The sequence below is a fragment of the Elephas maximus genome, chromosome 1 (genome assembly GCF_024166365.1).
Source record: "Elephas maximus indicus isolate mEleMax1 chromosome 1, mEleMax1 primary haplotype, whole genome shotgun sequence".
In the NCBI taxonomy this organism is placed as follows: domain Eukaryota; kingdom Metazoa; phylum Chordata; class Mammalia; order Proboscidea; family Elephantidae; genus Elephas; species Elephas maximus.
Genome location: NC_064819.1, coordinates 31,200,323 through 31,216,630, shown reverse-complemented (window position 1 = coordinate 31,216,630; position 16,308 = coordinate 31,200,323). Strand labels below are relative to the sequence as shown.

The following is a 16,308-nucleotide window of genomic DNA, read 5'->3' as shown; positions in this document are numbered from 1 at the left end:
GGAGGGGTGCTTCGGCAGGAAGGAATTGCACAGCTGTGCTTACCAGCCATTCGCTGAGTGCCAGGCGCTGCCCCAAACACCCCACACGGGACACATTCTCTTAGCAAGGTGCTAGGGTTACTATCACCTTACACGTTGCTTACAGCCAGTGGAGAAGCCAGGGTCTGAGCCCAAGACTAGCTTCAAAGACTCCTTTTGCCCTAGGGTCCCCGATGGGGGCTGGGGGTGGAGGGAGGGACAGACATGAAAGGGGAGGTTGGCAGACTCAAGCAGCGCACACAACACCGGTGTATACCCTGCAGCCCCCGAGGTGGATACTCCTCAGGATCACTGGGTTCCCAGGGACCCTGGTAGTAACCACGGCACATTAAAATCCCTGTTATCAAGAGACAAGAAGTATGAGAAATCACCTGTGTTTATAATTAATTTAAAGAAACTGAAACTATATTTTTTCATTTTAGTAAAATCTCAGATTGTGTGGTTAATCTGTTTATTTCCTACAGAGTGCCCAGCAGGCAGGCTCTTCTCAGAGACATCTAACATGCAAACCGATTAAGTCTGAAATGAAAGAATCCTTTGTACGGGTTTGGTTCTCTCTGTAAAGGAGAGGGCGGTTCCTCAGCTGGAGGGAGGGGCCGTGCCTGTCACAGCTGGAGGGTGAAGGCCACAGCTGAGGGCAGCTCCCTTTGTGGCCTGAGCTGGGAGCACGTGCCTCTGCCCCATCTTGGGTGCTTGTAAAGTCTGATGGCACGGCCCATGGTTGACAGCAAAGGCTCACATACGAGAGCCTGCAAAGACCCAAAGGAAAATCTTCACGTGTCCTGATCTAAAAAACCCCAAGCCTCCAGTCTCTGAGATGTAAACCAGCATGCCCACATGGCCATAGTGGCTGGGATTTATGGAGAAAATTGGAGATTTCCCTCCGTTTGCTTTCCAGACACATGAACAGCCTCCAGAGGAAGCCGTGAGCCTCAGCCACCAACAGTGAGAGAGCAGGGCAGGGGTGGGTGGTGGGGTTGGTTTCATGTGATGTTTTAAGGTCTTTCAGGGACTGAGGCAAGTGCCACCTTCCAGAAAAGGAGGTCCCAATTCTTAGTGTGTTTGGTATTCCCATTCTAATCATTGCTGTGTTAGGGGAAAAACAGAAACTGGTAGTAAAATGGGGGGCCCAGTCATTAGAAACCTCCCACAAGGTGTCCGTCATTCGTGCAGGGCTTCAGGAATTCGTCCCAAGAAACCTTTGTTAAAACAAGGATCATCGTGGCCATAAAGAAATGTCTTTGATTGACATTGTTTCTTTTGAAAGCCTTTCCCCGTCTCGCAGCATCACCATGAACCACGTGCAAGTGATAACCTGACCTGCTTCTACATTGTGGAGCCATTTGTAGGACCGTCCAAGGACATCACCTTGGACTACCACAGGTTATAAAATTAATAAATCATCATGCATCCTGGAAAACAACTAGAAGTACACACTGCTGGTTCTTCAAGGACCTCCTAAGTCAATATTCTTCAGCCCCCGTGGGCCAGTTCAGGTCACAACAGAATTGATCTTCAAGTTCTGTGACGCTGCCACCATGTTCTTCAGATTTAAAAACTGAAGGGTGGTCAAAAAGAGCTATTAAAAGATGTGACGCCTTCCACAAAATCCTCAAGGGAGGAGTGGTTGGGGCCCAGAGTTGAACTGGGGTACTGATTCCATCTGTCTCTTGTCAGCCCCGAGCCCGGCCCAGCAGCCCAGGGGCAGCCTGAGAGGGGTCTGTAGAGTGAGCCGGGCCCATTCCCTCTGAAGGCAGGAGGACCAAGCCAGGGTCCACGCAGTCCTCCGGTGGCCTGAAGAAAGCACAGCTGCTGCTGACCTCCAGGGCATGGCCAGTCACACATTGAGGATCCGTGGCGCTGGAGCCTGGAAGATGGCCGAGGGGTTGGGGATGAACTTCCTCCTCACCTCTGGATCCTGAAAAATGAGATGGGGTCAGCAGGCCTTTTCCTCCACTTCCCCCAACCCACCAGCTCCAGGGAGGAGTAGGGAAGTATCCCTCTTCCCAGCCTCCCCCTGTCCAGACGGGGAAACACCCTCAGCAGGCAGGCTCACATAGGCCATGGCCTTCCCTTCTGCTCAGGCAGAGTCAGGAAGTCAGGAAGCTGAAGTGTGGCCACCTCCCCGCACAGTCTCTTCCCTCTTACACACATGCTCAGGTACCCCAGGGCTCAGCGCTAGCCCTCAGTGGTCACCAAGGGCGAGACTGGGGTTAAGGAGGGAAAGTCTTGCTCACCAGAAAGGCCAGCACTGAGGGTACCCCTGGCTAATGACAAACCTCCCTGGCTTTCTGTATGTCAAGGGACAGCAGGTTGGGGACTCCGCCACTGCTGACGGTGGCTGTACTGCCATCTCACAGCAGCAGCACCTGATTTCTGGTCCCTAAGCCAGAAAACGCCTGCTCTCACAGCCCGGCAGCCAGGAGCCTGGTCCCCTGCGGAACCGCTTCAGGCTGACCTGGAAGCTGGTCCCAGGGCCGCTGTCCCACCCAGAGCTGTGAGTGCTGATGACCGTGGTTGGTTTTGCCTTTGTAACTCTTGAAGGCTTCACTCCCGTCCAGGCCTGGAATTCCTGTCTGAAACACAGAGCACAGTTTACAACTTTGCACAGGGCCCGCCATCCCTCCCCAGGACCCCCCAGGAGCCCCTGCTGTGTCCCCGTTCTTCCTGGAACACCCCAGTTCTCTCTACTGCCTCAGCTCCAGATGGGCCTTTAGCACCACCCGCCCCTTACAGAGGCATAACCTGCAAAACAACTCCCCGGTCAGACCCATTCTGGGGGAAAGCAGACCTGACCTGGCCGCCCTTCACCTCTGCTCCACCGAGAACTGGCCACCTGCTGTCAGCAACTTAGAGGCTCCATGTTTGACAATGACTTCCACCTGACTGTCAACCTGGTCCCCTGAGGAAGCAGGAGCAGAAACTGCTATTGCCACGTTCATGACAGACGGTTCTGGAGCTCAGGGAGTTAGGAGCAGAGCTTAGTTAGCACTTGGCTGTTACTCATCCAGCAAATACGAGCACCTGGAGCGCACTAGGCTTCGGAGACAGCAAGGCCCAGCCCTTCCCGCCAGGGCTCTTGTCTCCTGTCTGGGAGCTCTCCTGCCTGTCCAGAAACCGGTCACTTCAAGAGGTCCAGAACCGATGAAGGCCAGTGGCCTCCAGCCCAGGTTAATGGTGGCCATTTATGTCCAGAGGTAGCACCGGCCACCCACACCTGGTAGCCATGGTTACGAATAACAAGGAAAAAAGAATGTTAAATAGTATCTTTTTTTTTTTAATCTGATATAAGCACTATAATTTCTTTGTTAACACCTGCAAAGAGAGCTAACTGTTAATGACTGTTTTAAAAACCTAAGAGAGTCTGGATTTTACATGGCTGTATGCATATGGAGGGAACCCTGGTTGGTGTAGTGGTTAAGTGCTACAGCTGCTAACCAAAAGGTCGGCAGTTCGAATCCACCATGCGCTCCTTGGAAACTGTATGGGGCAGTTCTACTCTGTCCTATAGTGTCGCTACGAGTTGGAATCAACGACAGCAGAGTTGGTTTTTTGGTTTATGCATATGGAGCCCTGGTGGTGCAATCGTTATAGCGGTAGACTGCTGACCAAAAGGTGGGTGGTTGAAATCTTCGAGCTGCTCCGCTGGAGAAAGATGTGGTAGGCTGTTTCCATAAAGATTTACAGCCTTGGAGACTCTATAGGGCGGTTCTGCTCTGTTATACAGGGTCACTATGAGTTGGAATCAACGTGACAGCAGGGAGTTTGGTGTTTTAAATGCATGTGGGGGTAAGGAGCCCCTGCTTGGTGCAAACAGTTGGCAAGTCAGCTGCTGAAAGGTTGGGGGTTCTAGTCCACCCAGCGGCACCTCTGAAGAAAGGTCTAGCAATCTACTTCCAAAGACCAGCCATTGGAAACAGGAGCGCAGTTTTACTCTGACAAACACACATGGGGTCACCCTGAGTCAGTGGCAGCTCAGTGGCAGCTGGTTTGGTTTCTTGGTTGGTGTATGTGGAAGGAGCATATCCATGTGGCACTGCATGTGACACCGTGTGACACTGTGTGCCAGCGTGACACCATGTGCCAACGTGACACTGCATGTGCCAATGTGACACTGCGTGTGCCAGTGATATGATGTGCCAGCGTGTGACACTGCATGTGTGCCAGTGTGTGACACTGTGCCAGCGTGTGACACTACGTGTGTGCCGGTGTGACACTGCCAGCATGTGACACTGTGTGTGTATAACACTGCCAGCATGTGCCAGCGTGACACTGCATGTGTGCCAGCATGACACTGCGTGTGCCAGCATGACACTGTGCACCAGCATGACACTGCATGTGTGCCAGCATGTAACACTGCGTGTGCCAGCATGACACAGCGTGTGTGCCGGCGTGACACTGTGCCAGCGTGTGACACTGTGCCAGTGTGTGACACTCTGCCAGCGTGATACTGCGTTGTGCGTGTGGCACTGCATGTGGCACTGGGTGTGTGCCAGTGTGTGACACTGCGTGTGTGCCAGAGTGACACTATGTGTGTGCCAGTGTGTGACCCTGTGCATGTGGCACTGCACATGTGCCAGCGTGAGCTGGGAGGGGAGGTTTCTGCTTGGAGAAAGCTGACTTCTGGGAGGGAAGGAGCAAGGCCGGCACCGCCTTCCTCACCCCCAGGGAGTAGCTTTCTCGAAGAAAAGATTTAATTCCCCAATTCTTCCGAACCAAGAAGACCTGTTTATTTTAACCTGACTCTCTCAGGCCCCTTTTAGACGGTGAGCTCAGGGAGGCAGAGAGCCCTCTGACCCCAGGAGCCTGGCCGAGGCCATGTTCTGTGGAAAAGGGGCCAGCTGGCCGGATGCGATACCCACATGCAGGCTGGGATCCCAGGGTGGATGTGGCCTTGCTGTGTTCCAGACCCCAGCTCAACAGAGCCGCTGTCCTCCTGGGTGGCAACACAGCCGGGCAGGCCAGGTGACAGGGGCGCTGTCTGTCCACAGGCAGCGCTCGGATGCTGGGGGTGCCAGGAGGTGAGTAGGGCCAAGGCTCTATCAGAGAATTTTTCCTTCTGAAGCTGTGAGGTTCCAAAGGCCAGCTGCCCACACCATCTGCTGCTCTGTTTCTCCTGGGGAAGCAGGTCCTCTCCTGGGCACTGCCCTTCTGTCCCCAAACTGCTTCCCGAGCCTGAGCTGAGTCTCAGGCTTGGCAGCATGAGCCCGCCACCCCAAGTGGCTACAGGGCCCCAGAGCCTCGGCTACAGCATCCCTTTGGCAGCCTGGCAGCTGGGGGAGCCCTTGGAGGAGGGACTAGTGCTGGAGCCCAGGTCAGAGGTCAGAGAGGGCTGCAGGGGGATGGAGAAAGGAGGGCAAAGATGCAGCCAGCAGGGCCTGGTGACCACCCAGGAGAGAAAACAGCCAGACACAGGACTGACCGCGCCTATAGGGGGGCCCTGGTGGCACTGTGGTTAAGCATGCTAACCAAAAGATCGACTGTTTGAATCTACTAGCTGCTCCTTGGAAACCCTATGGGGCAGTTCTACTCTGTCCTATAGGGTCGATAAGAGTTGGAATGGATGGCAGTGGGTTCTTGGGTTTTTAACAGCGCCCACTGTGTGCCTCCCCTTACGGTGCTCTAGCCACGTCCACCTTGTCTGCGCCAGGGGGCCCTGAGGGTACAGTTCCTCCCTGCAGGACAGGGGCTGCCTGGGTTCAGCCCAAAGCGGCTTCAGACAAATTCCTTAACCTCTCTGAGCCTGGGTTTCCTCTGCTGAGAAATGGGGCCATAACCCCCCCGCACCTGTGTGTTTGCGGGGTTACCGTGAGCCTTGGTGATGGGCACTTGGAAAGGTGGGGTCAGTTATCATGGACTTAGTGCTTGGCCTTTAGCTGACCCCCCAGGAAGGAAGAAGGAATGACTGAGGACGGAGTCAGGACTGTTCTTCAGGAGGGGGCAGAGCTTGGCCAAAGGTGCTGAACAGCCCAGAGCAGAGTGCAGGGGGGAGGCCTGACAGGTGGAGGAGCCCAGGCTGGCCAGGCAGGTGAGGCAGGCTAGTTCTCATGTGCAACCAGAGGCCAGGCAAGGCTGGACCTGCTGGGTGGGGAGGTTGAGGCCCAGGGGTCTCTGGGCAGCCACTCAGGGGCCCTGGGGTAGAAGTGGCCACGTGTCTATGATGGCCTTGGGTTCCCTGGGTCTGTTACTTCTGTTTTTTGGGTTCCTTTGAACAGTTGGCTCAGATGGTGGGCATCTTGCGAGAAGGCAGGCAGGATGGGACTGCTCGTGCCAGGCTGTAGAGGCGGGGGCCCCGGGGCTGGCAGCATAATGGTGGGGAGCCAGGTTTGAGCAGTGATCCTGTGTCTCTCCCAGGGGCGGAGTGTGGAGTCCGCACAGCCAAGCTCTTACTGTTCTGTTGTACAGTGAGGACGTGGTCGAGGCCCAGGGACCCACCACGTTTACACACCAGGCAGTGAGCAGCACCGTGAGTTCCCATTCGGGTCTGTGGGTCCTTTTCTGCCACAGCAGAGCGTGCAAAAGCTAAGTGATAGAGGGGAGGTGGTGGCTTAGGGGGGACAACATGTTGTTGTTAGGTGCCATTGAGTCAGTTCCAGCTCATAGCGACCCCATATACAACAGAACGAAACACTGCCCTGTCCCGTGCCATTCTCACAGTTGTTGCTATGTTTGACCCCGTTGTTGCAGCCACTGTGTCAGCCCATCTCCTTGAGGGTCTTCCTCAGCCATGATGTCCTTCTCCAGGGACTGGTCTCTCCTGATAATGTGTCCAAAGCACGTGAGACGAAGTCTCGACATCCTCGATTCTAAGGAGCATTCTGGCTGTACTTCCTCCAAGACAGATTTGTTTGTTCTTATGGCAGTCCACGGTTCTTGTTGCTGTTAGGTGCTGTCAGGTTGTTTCCGACTCATAGTGACCTTGTGTACAGCAGAACGAAACACTGCCTGGTCCTGCACCATCCTTAAAATCGTTGTTACGCTTGAGCCCACTGTTGCAGCCACTGTGTCAGCCCACATTGTTGAGGGTCTTCCTTTTTTTGGCTGACCCTGTACTCTACCAATCATAATGTCCTTCTCCAGGGACTGATCCCTCCTGACAACATGTCCAAAGTATGTAAGATGCAGGCTCGCCATCCTTGCTTCTAAGGAGCATTCTGGTTGTATTTCTTCCAAGAGAGATTTGTTCTTTCTGGCAGTCCATGGTATATTCGGTATTCACCAGCACCACAATTCGAAGGCGTCAATTCTTCTTTGGTCTTCCTTATTCATTGTCCAGCTTTCACATGCATATGATGCAATTGACAGTACCATGGCTTGGGTCAGTTATACCTTAGTCTTCAAAGTGACATCTTTGCTTTTCAACACTTAAAGAGGTCCTTTGCAGCAGATTTGCCCAATGCAATGCGTCTTTTGATCTTCTGACTGCTGCTTCCATGGCTGTTGATTGTGGATCCAAGTAAAATGAAATCCTTGACAACTTCAGTCGTTTCTTCATTTACCATGTTGCCCATTGGTCCACTTGGGAGGATTTTTGTTTTATGTTGAGGTGTAATCCATACTGAAGGCTGTGGTCTTTGATCTTCATCAGTAAGTACTTCAAGTCCTCTTTGCTTTCAGCAAGCAAGGTTGTGTCATCTGCATAGCACAGGTTGTTAATGAGTCTTCCTCCAATCCTGATGCCTGCCCCGTTCTTCTTCAAATAGTCCAGCTTCTCAGATTACTTATCAGCATACAGACTGAATAGGCATGGTGAAAGGATACAACCCTGACACACGCCTGACTTTAAACCACTCAGCATCACCTCGTTCTGTTCGAACAACTGTCTCTCGATCTACGTATAGGTTCCTCATGAGCACAATTTAGTGTTCTGGAATTCCCATTCTTCGCAATGTTATCCATAATTTGTCGAATGCCTTTGCATAGTCAGTAAAACACAGGTAAACATCCCTCTGGTATTCTCTGCTCTCAGCCAGGATCCATCTGACATCAGCAATGATATCCCTGGTTCCACGTCCTCTTCTGAAACCGGCCTGAATTTCTGGCAGTTCCCTGTCGATATACTGCTGCAGCCGTTTTTGAATGATCTTCAGCAAAATTTTGCTTGCGAGTGACATTAACGATATTGTTCTATAATTTCCACATTCAGTTGGATCACCTTTCTTGGGAATAAGCATAAATATGGATCTCTTCCAGTCAGTTGGCCAGGAAGCTGTCTTCTATATTTCTTGGCATAGACGAGTGAGCACCTCCAGTGCTGCATCTGTTTGTTGAAGCATCTCAATTGATACTCCATCAGCTCCTAGAGCCTTGTTTTTTGCCAATGCCTTCAGAGCGGCTTGGACTTCTTCCTTCAGTACCATTGGTTCCTGGTCATATGCCACCTCTTGAAATGGTTGAACATCAACTAATTCTTTTTGGTATAATGACACTCTGTATTCCTTCCATCTTCTTTTGATGCTTCTTGCATCATATAGTATTTTCCCCATAGAATCCTTCACTATTGCAACTTGAGGCCTGAATTTTTTCTTCAGTTCTTTCAGCTTGAGAAATGCTGAGCATGTTCTTCCCTTTTGGTTTTCCATCTCCAGCTCTTTGCACATGTCATCGTAATACTTTTTCTTCTCGAGCCGCCCTTTGAAATCTTCTGTCCAGTTCTTTTACTTCATCATTTCTTCCATTGGCTTTAGCTGCTCAATGTTGGAGAGCAAGTTTCAGAGTCTCTTCTGATATCCATCCATAGTATATTTAGTATTTTTTGCCAACACCATAATTCAAATGCACCGGTTTTTCTATGGTCTTCCTTATCCCATTGTCCAGCTTTCACATGCATATAAGGCAATTGAAAATACCATGGCTTGGGTCAGGCGCACCTTAGTCCTCAAGGTGACATCTTTGCTTTTTAACACTTTAAAGAGGTCTTTTGCAGCAGATTTGCCCAATGCAATGTGTTGTTTAATTTCTTGGCTGCTGCTTCCATGGGTGTTGATTTTGGATCCAAGTAAAATGAAATCCATGATAGCGTCGGTATTTTTTCTGACAACTTGTGAAGCATACAAATTTTGGGCTCTGAGGCTGGCAGACTTCGGGTCTGCTCCTTGCCCTGCTGTGAGGAGCTCTGTGACCTTGTGCCAGTTGCTGAGGTTCCTCACCCATAAGATGGGGACAGTGATGATGGAACCAGACCCACTGGGCTCTTGAGGCCTCAGGGAAATGATCCATGGACAGTCCTGAGCCTGGTGCCTCCACTGTAGACAGTTCTCATTATTAGAAAGCCCTTCCCTCCCCAAGCTGGAGTTACCTCCCTGCAAGCTCCACCCCTCGCCCCTGGTCCTAGTGCCTGGAACGCCCTGCTCCTTCCTCCTCCTCTCAGCTCTCTGAGGTCCGCTGCAGACACCCAGACCCCTGGCCACCAAGAGGTGTCTTTTCCAGACCACTCACCTGGCCTCTCTAGCTGGTCCAGGGCCCCTTTGTGCAGCAGTCAGACCAGCCACAGTTCCACTGCTCAGGGTCTGCCTGCCACCCACATTCCCATGGGGTTGAGTACGTGGTTAGTGAGCACAAGACCCACCCTGCAACACTCCCTGCAAGCTTCTTAAGAAATGCAGGCCTCCCTAGGAACCTTCTGGGGCCTGAGAATGTTCTACATGTCCTGATAATGCTGCTGTTACTTGGGTGCATACATTTTTCAGAAGTCATCCATCTATACATTTGTCATGGGCAGATTTTATCGTCTGGAAATTATGCCTCAACATAGTTGATTTTTAAACAACAAATTGGGGGAGGGGGAGTTCATACCTTTTGGCCCTTAAATTCCACAGGTGGGGATTTAGCCCAAAGAAATGATGACCTGGCCAGAGATTTAGCTACAAGGATGTTCATCACTGAAGTTACTTTTTTAATTTGCTGTTTTCTTTTTTTAAATAGATGACACGTGTACGTGTTTTTTAAAAAAGGAAACAGTTGAAAAGAGCAGTCTCCCTTGCATCCCTAGCAGACCCACCCCTCCTCCCGCCCCTCAGAGGTGGGCATTTTCTCACATGTCCGTTCAGAAAAGCTCTAGGCTGCTTTGGCACTTACATGGATATTAACGTCCCCTTTGAAAACAGACAGTGGCGTATTGTACCTGCTGCCCTGCACCTCGTTTGGACACAGAGTGAAGCTCCGTCACAGAGGGCTTCATCGTGTCCCGTGGATACGCTGTCATCTAATTGGCCTTGGCCATGCCCCACATCAGCAGGACACTGAGGTGTGTCCATCTTGTGTACACAGTGGCAGTGTACCCTGGGCCCCTTACACCCCACCCAATGCTCAAGGGTGCTGAGGGAAACGTTCCTAGAAGTCAGATAGCTGAGTCAAAGGAACAGTAGTTTCTTAATAGCCTCAAATTAAAACACCCTAAATATTCCATAAGACCACCCATTGCTGTCGAATCAAATCCTGACTCATACCAGCCCTACAGAACTTCCCCACAGGGTTTCCAAGGCTGTAAGCTTTATGGAAGCAAACTGCCACATCTTTCTCCTGCAGAGCAGCTGCTGGGTTCTAACTGCCAACCTTTCAATTAGCAGCCAAGTGCTTAACCACTGTGATACCAGAGCTGGGAATATTCTGTAAGAGAGTAGATGAACTGTCTATATACCTGATACACACATCTGTTAGAATTCCTGTTGTAGAAGAACACCTTGTAACAGGGACAGACATCCACAACAGGTGAAAAAATGTGTGCAGTAAGAATCATCTAAGAATGTGTCAGTGGGTGTGTACTCAAATGCACGTTGGGATTAGAAATGCCAGTTTGCTTTGGGGCTAGGGGGTATTTGTAATTTCTGTAGTTTTCGATTTTTCTAGCTAGTATTTTGTAGTAAGAGAAAGCTCTCTGTGGTTCGGGTGCAGAGCTGAGGGGTGGGAGGACCCACGTGGGGACCACCCACTCGGGATCCTATGCTTAGTTCTCAACACCAGCGGTTCCCCGCCCCCCCCCCCCCCGCGCGCTGATCCACGGGAGCTCGGCAGCTGGCCTGCGCCCACCTCTCCCAGGCAAGCAGATTCCAACTCGGTAATCGCTGGCTGGGCTGCCCGGGCTGCCCGGGAGGGGAGAGGCCTGCCCGGGAGGGGAGAGGCCTGCCCAGTGGAGGTAGTGAACTCCGCATCCGTGCTAGTGCCCGTTCACTGAGTCTGGTCAGGGGGCAGTGAGAGCGACGGCTGCAGTGCCCGGGGACCAAAGGGAATAACCTCCGAGGTCGCTTGCAGCCTTCTCGCTCCCCACCCACCCGCCGCCCTTTCGGCTCCGTGCCTCGGTTTCCCCCGACCAGGGGGGCTGGACAAGATTCTTTCCCCTGTCCCCGCCTAATACCTGTACGACGTGGTCACTGCTGCGGTACCGTCCGTGTCGCCGATGGGGAGCACGTAGACCGACCGGTCGCCAGGAGCCGGGGGCTTGTCCCTGCGGCTGCCAGCCCCCGCCCTGCGCCCCTGCGGCCCCTCGCTGGGCCCCGCAGGCGCTGTCCGCACGCCAAAGTCCCACTGGTACTGCGTGAGCGGAACGTCCCGGCTCGGCTCCCGGGCGCTTGGGCCCCTGCGCAAGGCAGCGCCGCCAGGACCCGGCTCCTCGCCCTCGAGGTCCGAGTAGCTGTGCAGGGTCAGCGGCACCGCCACGTCGGAGCGGTCCAGCTGGTTCCAGCGCCGTGCCAGGCAGCACAGGCGGCTGATGCAGGGCCACGCCATGCCGCCCGGCGCGCAGCTCGGTCCCCGCGCCCCGCTCCACGCCCCAGCGTGTGCGCGGGTTCCCCGCCCCACGCTCCTCTCCCTCCTGCCTCATGGCTTTCCTCCCTCCCCTCCTGCCCCATACCGCAGTCTGCGTTCACCTCCCCTGTGGGACCCCCACTCCTGTCACGCCCCACCACAGCACTGCCCGGACCCCCCCCCCATGGGGGTGCGGAGCCAGCGAGTGCGGTTGGGAGGCGCCGAGCAGGGGGCAGGGAGGCACCTGAAACCTCCTGGAGTCATTCACAAGTGTCCCATTTGAAGAATGTCTAGTAATTTAATCCAAAGTTTTCTAAATGTTATTTTATAAATGGGACCTAGCTTCGCAAAAACCGAGGGCCGGGTGGCGGCACTTCCTTGCTGATGCCCCTTGGCAGCTCCAGGCGCAACGTATCTACATTTGGTCTCAGACACAGGTCTGCTGCCGCATTTGGGGTGAGCAGCACCCCTGGGCTCACACGCAGAGGGAGGTCCAATAACGAGGCGGTCAAGGGAGGGCTTGGGGCCATGCTTCCCAGAGAACGTGTTTGAATCATCCTGTGAGGCACTGCGTGTGTGCCTTTAGGCTTGGCTAAGGCACCAACAACCTATCCAGTTTCATGAAAAACTGGCATTAGCCATCCAGTGACTTTTCTTGGGGTTCTAAAACCCGCAATTTCAAAGCACCCCACAAAGGCTTTAGATTTATAAAGCTGTCACAAAACTTGGGTTATTGTCTTATTAACCCCCCCCCCATACACACACACACACACACTCCCTTGCATTATTTTTTTGTCAGGCTGAGTTTGGGTAATTGTCCCAGATAAGGTCACTGTTGGATTCAGAAGAGTGTATCAGAAGCAACTTCCTGGTCACACTCAAAAGGCTTCTTGAATGTTTTACATACGCTCTGGGTGTGCACTGCAGACCTGTTACTAACAACACTACTGAAACAGCACTGATTACCCAGAGCTACATCTCAGGGCTGTACTTGGAAGGCATCCAGTCTGCATCTCAGGGGAGACGCCTGCAGTGCAGCCCTGGCCGGTCAGAATATAGATTCATCTCCCAAATCACTGCCTTAGACTGAAGTCACAGCAAGGTAACAAAACAGCTGCTCTTAAGTGGCAGTTAAGCTGAGCAGACCATGTCAAAGCCCACTGGCTGCTCTTGCTGCAGTAAAGGTACTGGAAGGCTACACACCATCTCAGAATCAGAGCAGGCTGCCTGTCTGTGGAGTCAGTGTGCCAGGACTCTGGGTTAGGTACCCTAGGAGATTGTTTGGTGACTGAAATACTCCCCCCTGTAGAAAAAGAAGCTTTTGTTTTTTATTTTTTCATTCATCAAACAACAGCTAAAGAGCACTCATTTATCTGGTAGGAATAATGCTGGGAGTCTTCAACAAGTTGACAGTGTAGTAGATAACAAAAGTGTACAGCACAATATTGTCATCGCTCTTAGGTGCTGTGAAGACAGTCCGACTCACAGCGACCCTTTGTACAACAGAACAAAGCACTGGCCTTGTGCCATGCTCATAACTGTTGCTATACCTGAGCCCATCGTTGCAGCTACTGAGTCAGTCCATCTTGTTAAGCATCTTCCTCTTTTTCAGTGGCCTTTTATCAGGAAACCCTGGTGGCGTAGTGGTTAAGCGCTACGGCTGCTAACCAAAAGGTCTGCAGTTTGAATCTGCCAGGTGCTCCTTGGAAACTCTATAAGGCAGTTCTACTCTGTTCTATAGGGTCGCTATGAGTTGGAATTGACTCAACGGCAGTGGGTTTGGTTTGGGTTTTATGCTTTATCAAGCATGATGTTCTTCTCCAGGGACTGGTTCCTCCTCGATAACATGGCCAAAGTATGTGAGAGGAAGTCTCACCATCCTCGCTTCCAAGGAGCACTCTGGCTGTACTTCTTCCAAGACAGATTTGTTTGTTTTCCTGGCAGTCCAAGGTATAGTCGGTATTCTCCGCCAACACCATAATTCAGAGGCATCAATTTTTCTCAAGTCTTCCTTATTCATTGTTCAGCTTTCACATGCATATGCGGTACTTGAAAATACTACGGCTTGGATCAGGTGCACTTTAGTACTTTTAACACTTTAAAGTGGTCGTTTGCTGCAGATTTGCCCAAAACAATATGTTGTTTGATTTCTTGACTGCTGCTTCCACTGGCGTTGATTGTGGATTCAAGTAAAACGAAAGCCCTGACACTTTCAATCTCTTCTCCATTTATTATCATGTTGCTTATTGGTCCAGTTGTCAGGATTTTTATGTTGAGGTGTAATCCATAGCTTAGGCTGTAGTTGTTGATCTTCATCAGTAAGTGCTTCAGTTCTCTTCACTTTCCAAAAGCAAGGTTGTTTCATCTCCATGTCAGAGGTTGTTAAGGAGTCTTTCTCCAGTTCTGATGCTGCATTTTTCTTCATACAGTCCACCTTCTTGGATTATTTGCTCAGCATACAGATTGAACAGGTATGGTGAAAAGATACAACCCTAATGCACACCTTTCCTGATGGTAAGCCATGTTGTTGTTGTTAGGTGCCTTCGAGTCGGTTCCGACTCATAGCGACCCTATGCACAACGGAACGGAACACTGCCCAGTCCTGAGCCATCCTTACAATCGTTGTTATGCTTGAGCTCATTGTTGCAGCCACTGTGTCAATCCACCTCGTTGAGGGTCTTCCTCTTTTCCCCTGACCCTGTACTCTGCCAAGCATGATGTCCCTCTCCAGAGACTGATCCCTCCTGACAACATGTCCAAAGTATGTAAGACGCAGTCTCGCCATCCTTGCCTCTAAGGAGCATTCTGGCCGCACTTCTTCCAAGGCAGATTTGTTCGTTCTTTTGGCAGTCCATGGTATATTCAATATTCTTCGCCAACACCACAATTCGAAGGCGTCAACTCTTCTTCAGTCTTCCTTTTTCATTGTCTAGCTTTCACATGCATATGACGTGACTGAAAATACCATGGCTTGGATCAGGCGCACCTTAGTCTTCAGGGTGACATCTTAGCTCTTCAACACTTTGAAGAGGTCCTTTGCAGATTTACCCAATGCAATGCGTCTTTTGATTTCCTGACTGCAGCTTCCATGGCCGTTGATTGTGGATCCAAGTAAAATGAAATCCTTGACAACTTCAGTCTTTTCTCCGTTTATCATGATGTTGCTCATTGGTCCAGTTGTGAGCATTTTTGTTTTATGTTGAGGTGCAATCCACATAGTATCCCCTTTTTGTGTTCAAACAACTGCCTCTTTGTCTATGTACAGGTTCCGCACAAGCACAACTAAGTGTTCTGGAATTCCCATTCTTTGCAATCTTATCCATAATTTGTTATGATCCACACAGTTGAATGCCTTTGCATAGTAAGGAAAACACATGTAAACATCTTTTTGGTATTCTCTGCGTTCAGCCAAGATCCATCTAACATCAGCAATGACAGGCCTCCTTCCGTATCCTCTTCTGAATCCAGCTTGAATTTCTGGCAGTTCTCCATTGATGTACTGCTGGAATTGCTTTTCAATTATTTTTAGCAAAGTTTTCCTCGTATGTGATACTAATGATAATTTCCACATTCTGTTGGATCACCTTTCTTTGGAATGGGCACAAATATGGATCTCTTCCAGTCAGTTGGCCAGGTAACTGTCTTCCAAATTTCTTGAAATAGTAGAAGAGTAAGCACCTCCAACACTGTACCAGTTTTGCCGAAACACCTTACCTGGTATTCCTTTGATTCCTGGAGTTCTGTTTTCGCCAATGCCTTCAGTGTATCTTGGACTACTTCCTTCAGTACCATCAGTTCTTGATCATAAACCACCTTCTCAAATGGTTGAATGGCGACTGATTCTTTTTGGTACAGTGATTCTGTCTATTCCTTCAATCTTCTTTTGATGTTTCCTGCATCATTCAAAACATTTAGCCTATAGAATCTTTCAGTACTGCAACTGGAGGCTTAAATATTTTCTTCAGTTCTCTCAGCTTGAGAAATGCCGAGTGTGTCGTTCCTTTCTCGTTTTCTAACTCCAGGTCTGTAAATTTTATTATAATTTTGTATTATCTATGGCTGCTATAACAGAAATACCACAAGTGGATGGCTTTAACAAACATATTCTCTCACAATCTAGTAAGCTAGAAGTCCAATTCAGGGTGCCAGATCCAGAGGAAGGCTTGCTTTCTCTGTTGGTTCTGGAAGAAGATCCTTGTCATCAATCTTCCCGGTCGAGGAGCTTCTCAGCACAGGGACCCTGGGTCCAGAGGACATGCTGTTCTCCTGGCTCGTTTCTTGGTGGTTTGAGGTCCCCATGTCTCTGCTGGCTTCACTCTTTTGTATCTCAAAAGAGATTGGTTTAAGAGACAGTCTTGTAGATTGAGTACTGCCTCATTAACATAACTGCCCCTAATCCCATCTCATTAACATCGCAGAGATAGGATTTACAACACATAGGAAAATCAAATCAGGTGAGGAAATGTTGGACAGTCACACAATACTGGGAATCGTGGCCTAGTCTAGTTGACAGATACTATGGGGGGA

General features: G+C 50.8%; 1 protein-coding gene across 1 annotated transcript; it reads right to left on the bottom strand.

The window, feature by feature from the left end:
- Positions 1–284: 284 nt before the first annotated feature.
- Positions 285–11,763, bottom strand: MAP6D1 (MAP6 domain containing 1). The gene is made up of 3 exons (XM_049881482.1): positions 11,393–11,763; positions 2,498–2,615; positions 285–1,957 (listed from the first exon to the last, which is right to left on the bottom strand). The coding sequence occupies exons 1-3, from the start codon at positions 11,761–11,763 to the stop codon at positions 1,877–1,879; spliced, it is 570 nt and encodes a 189-aa protein (XP_049737439.1). The 3' UTR covers positions 285–1,876.
- Positions 11,764–16,308: the final 4,545 nt, after the last annotated feature.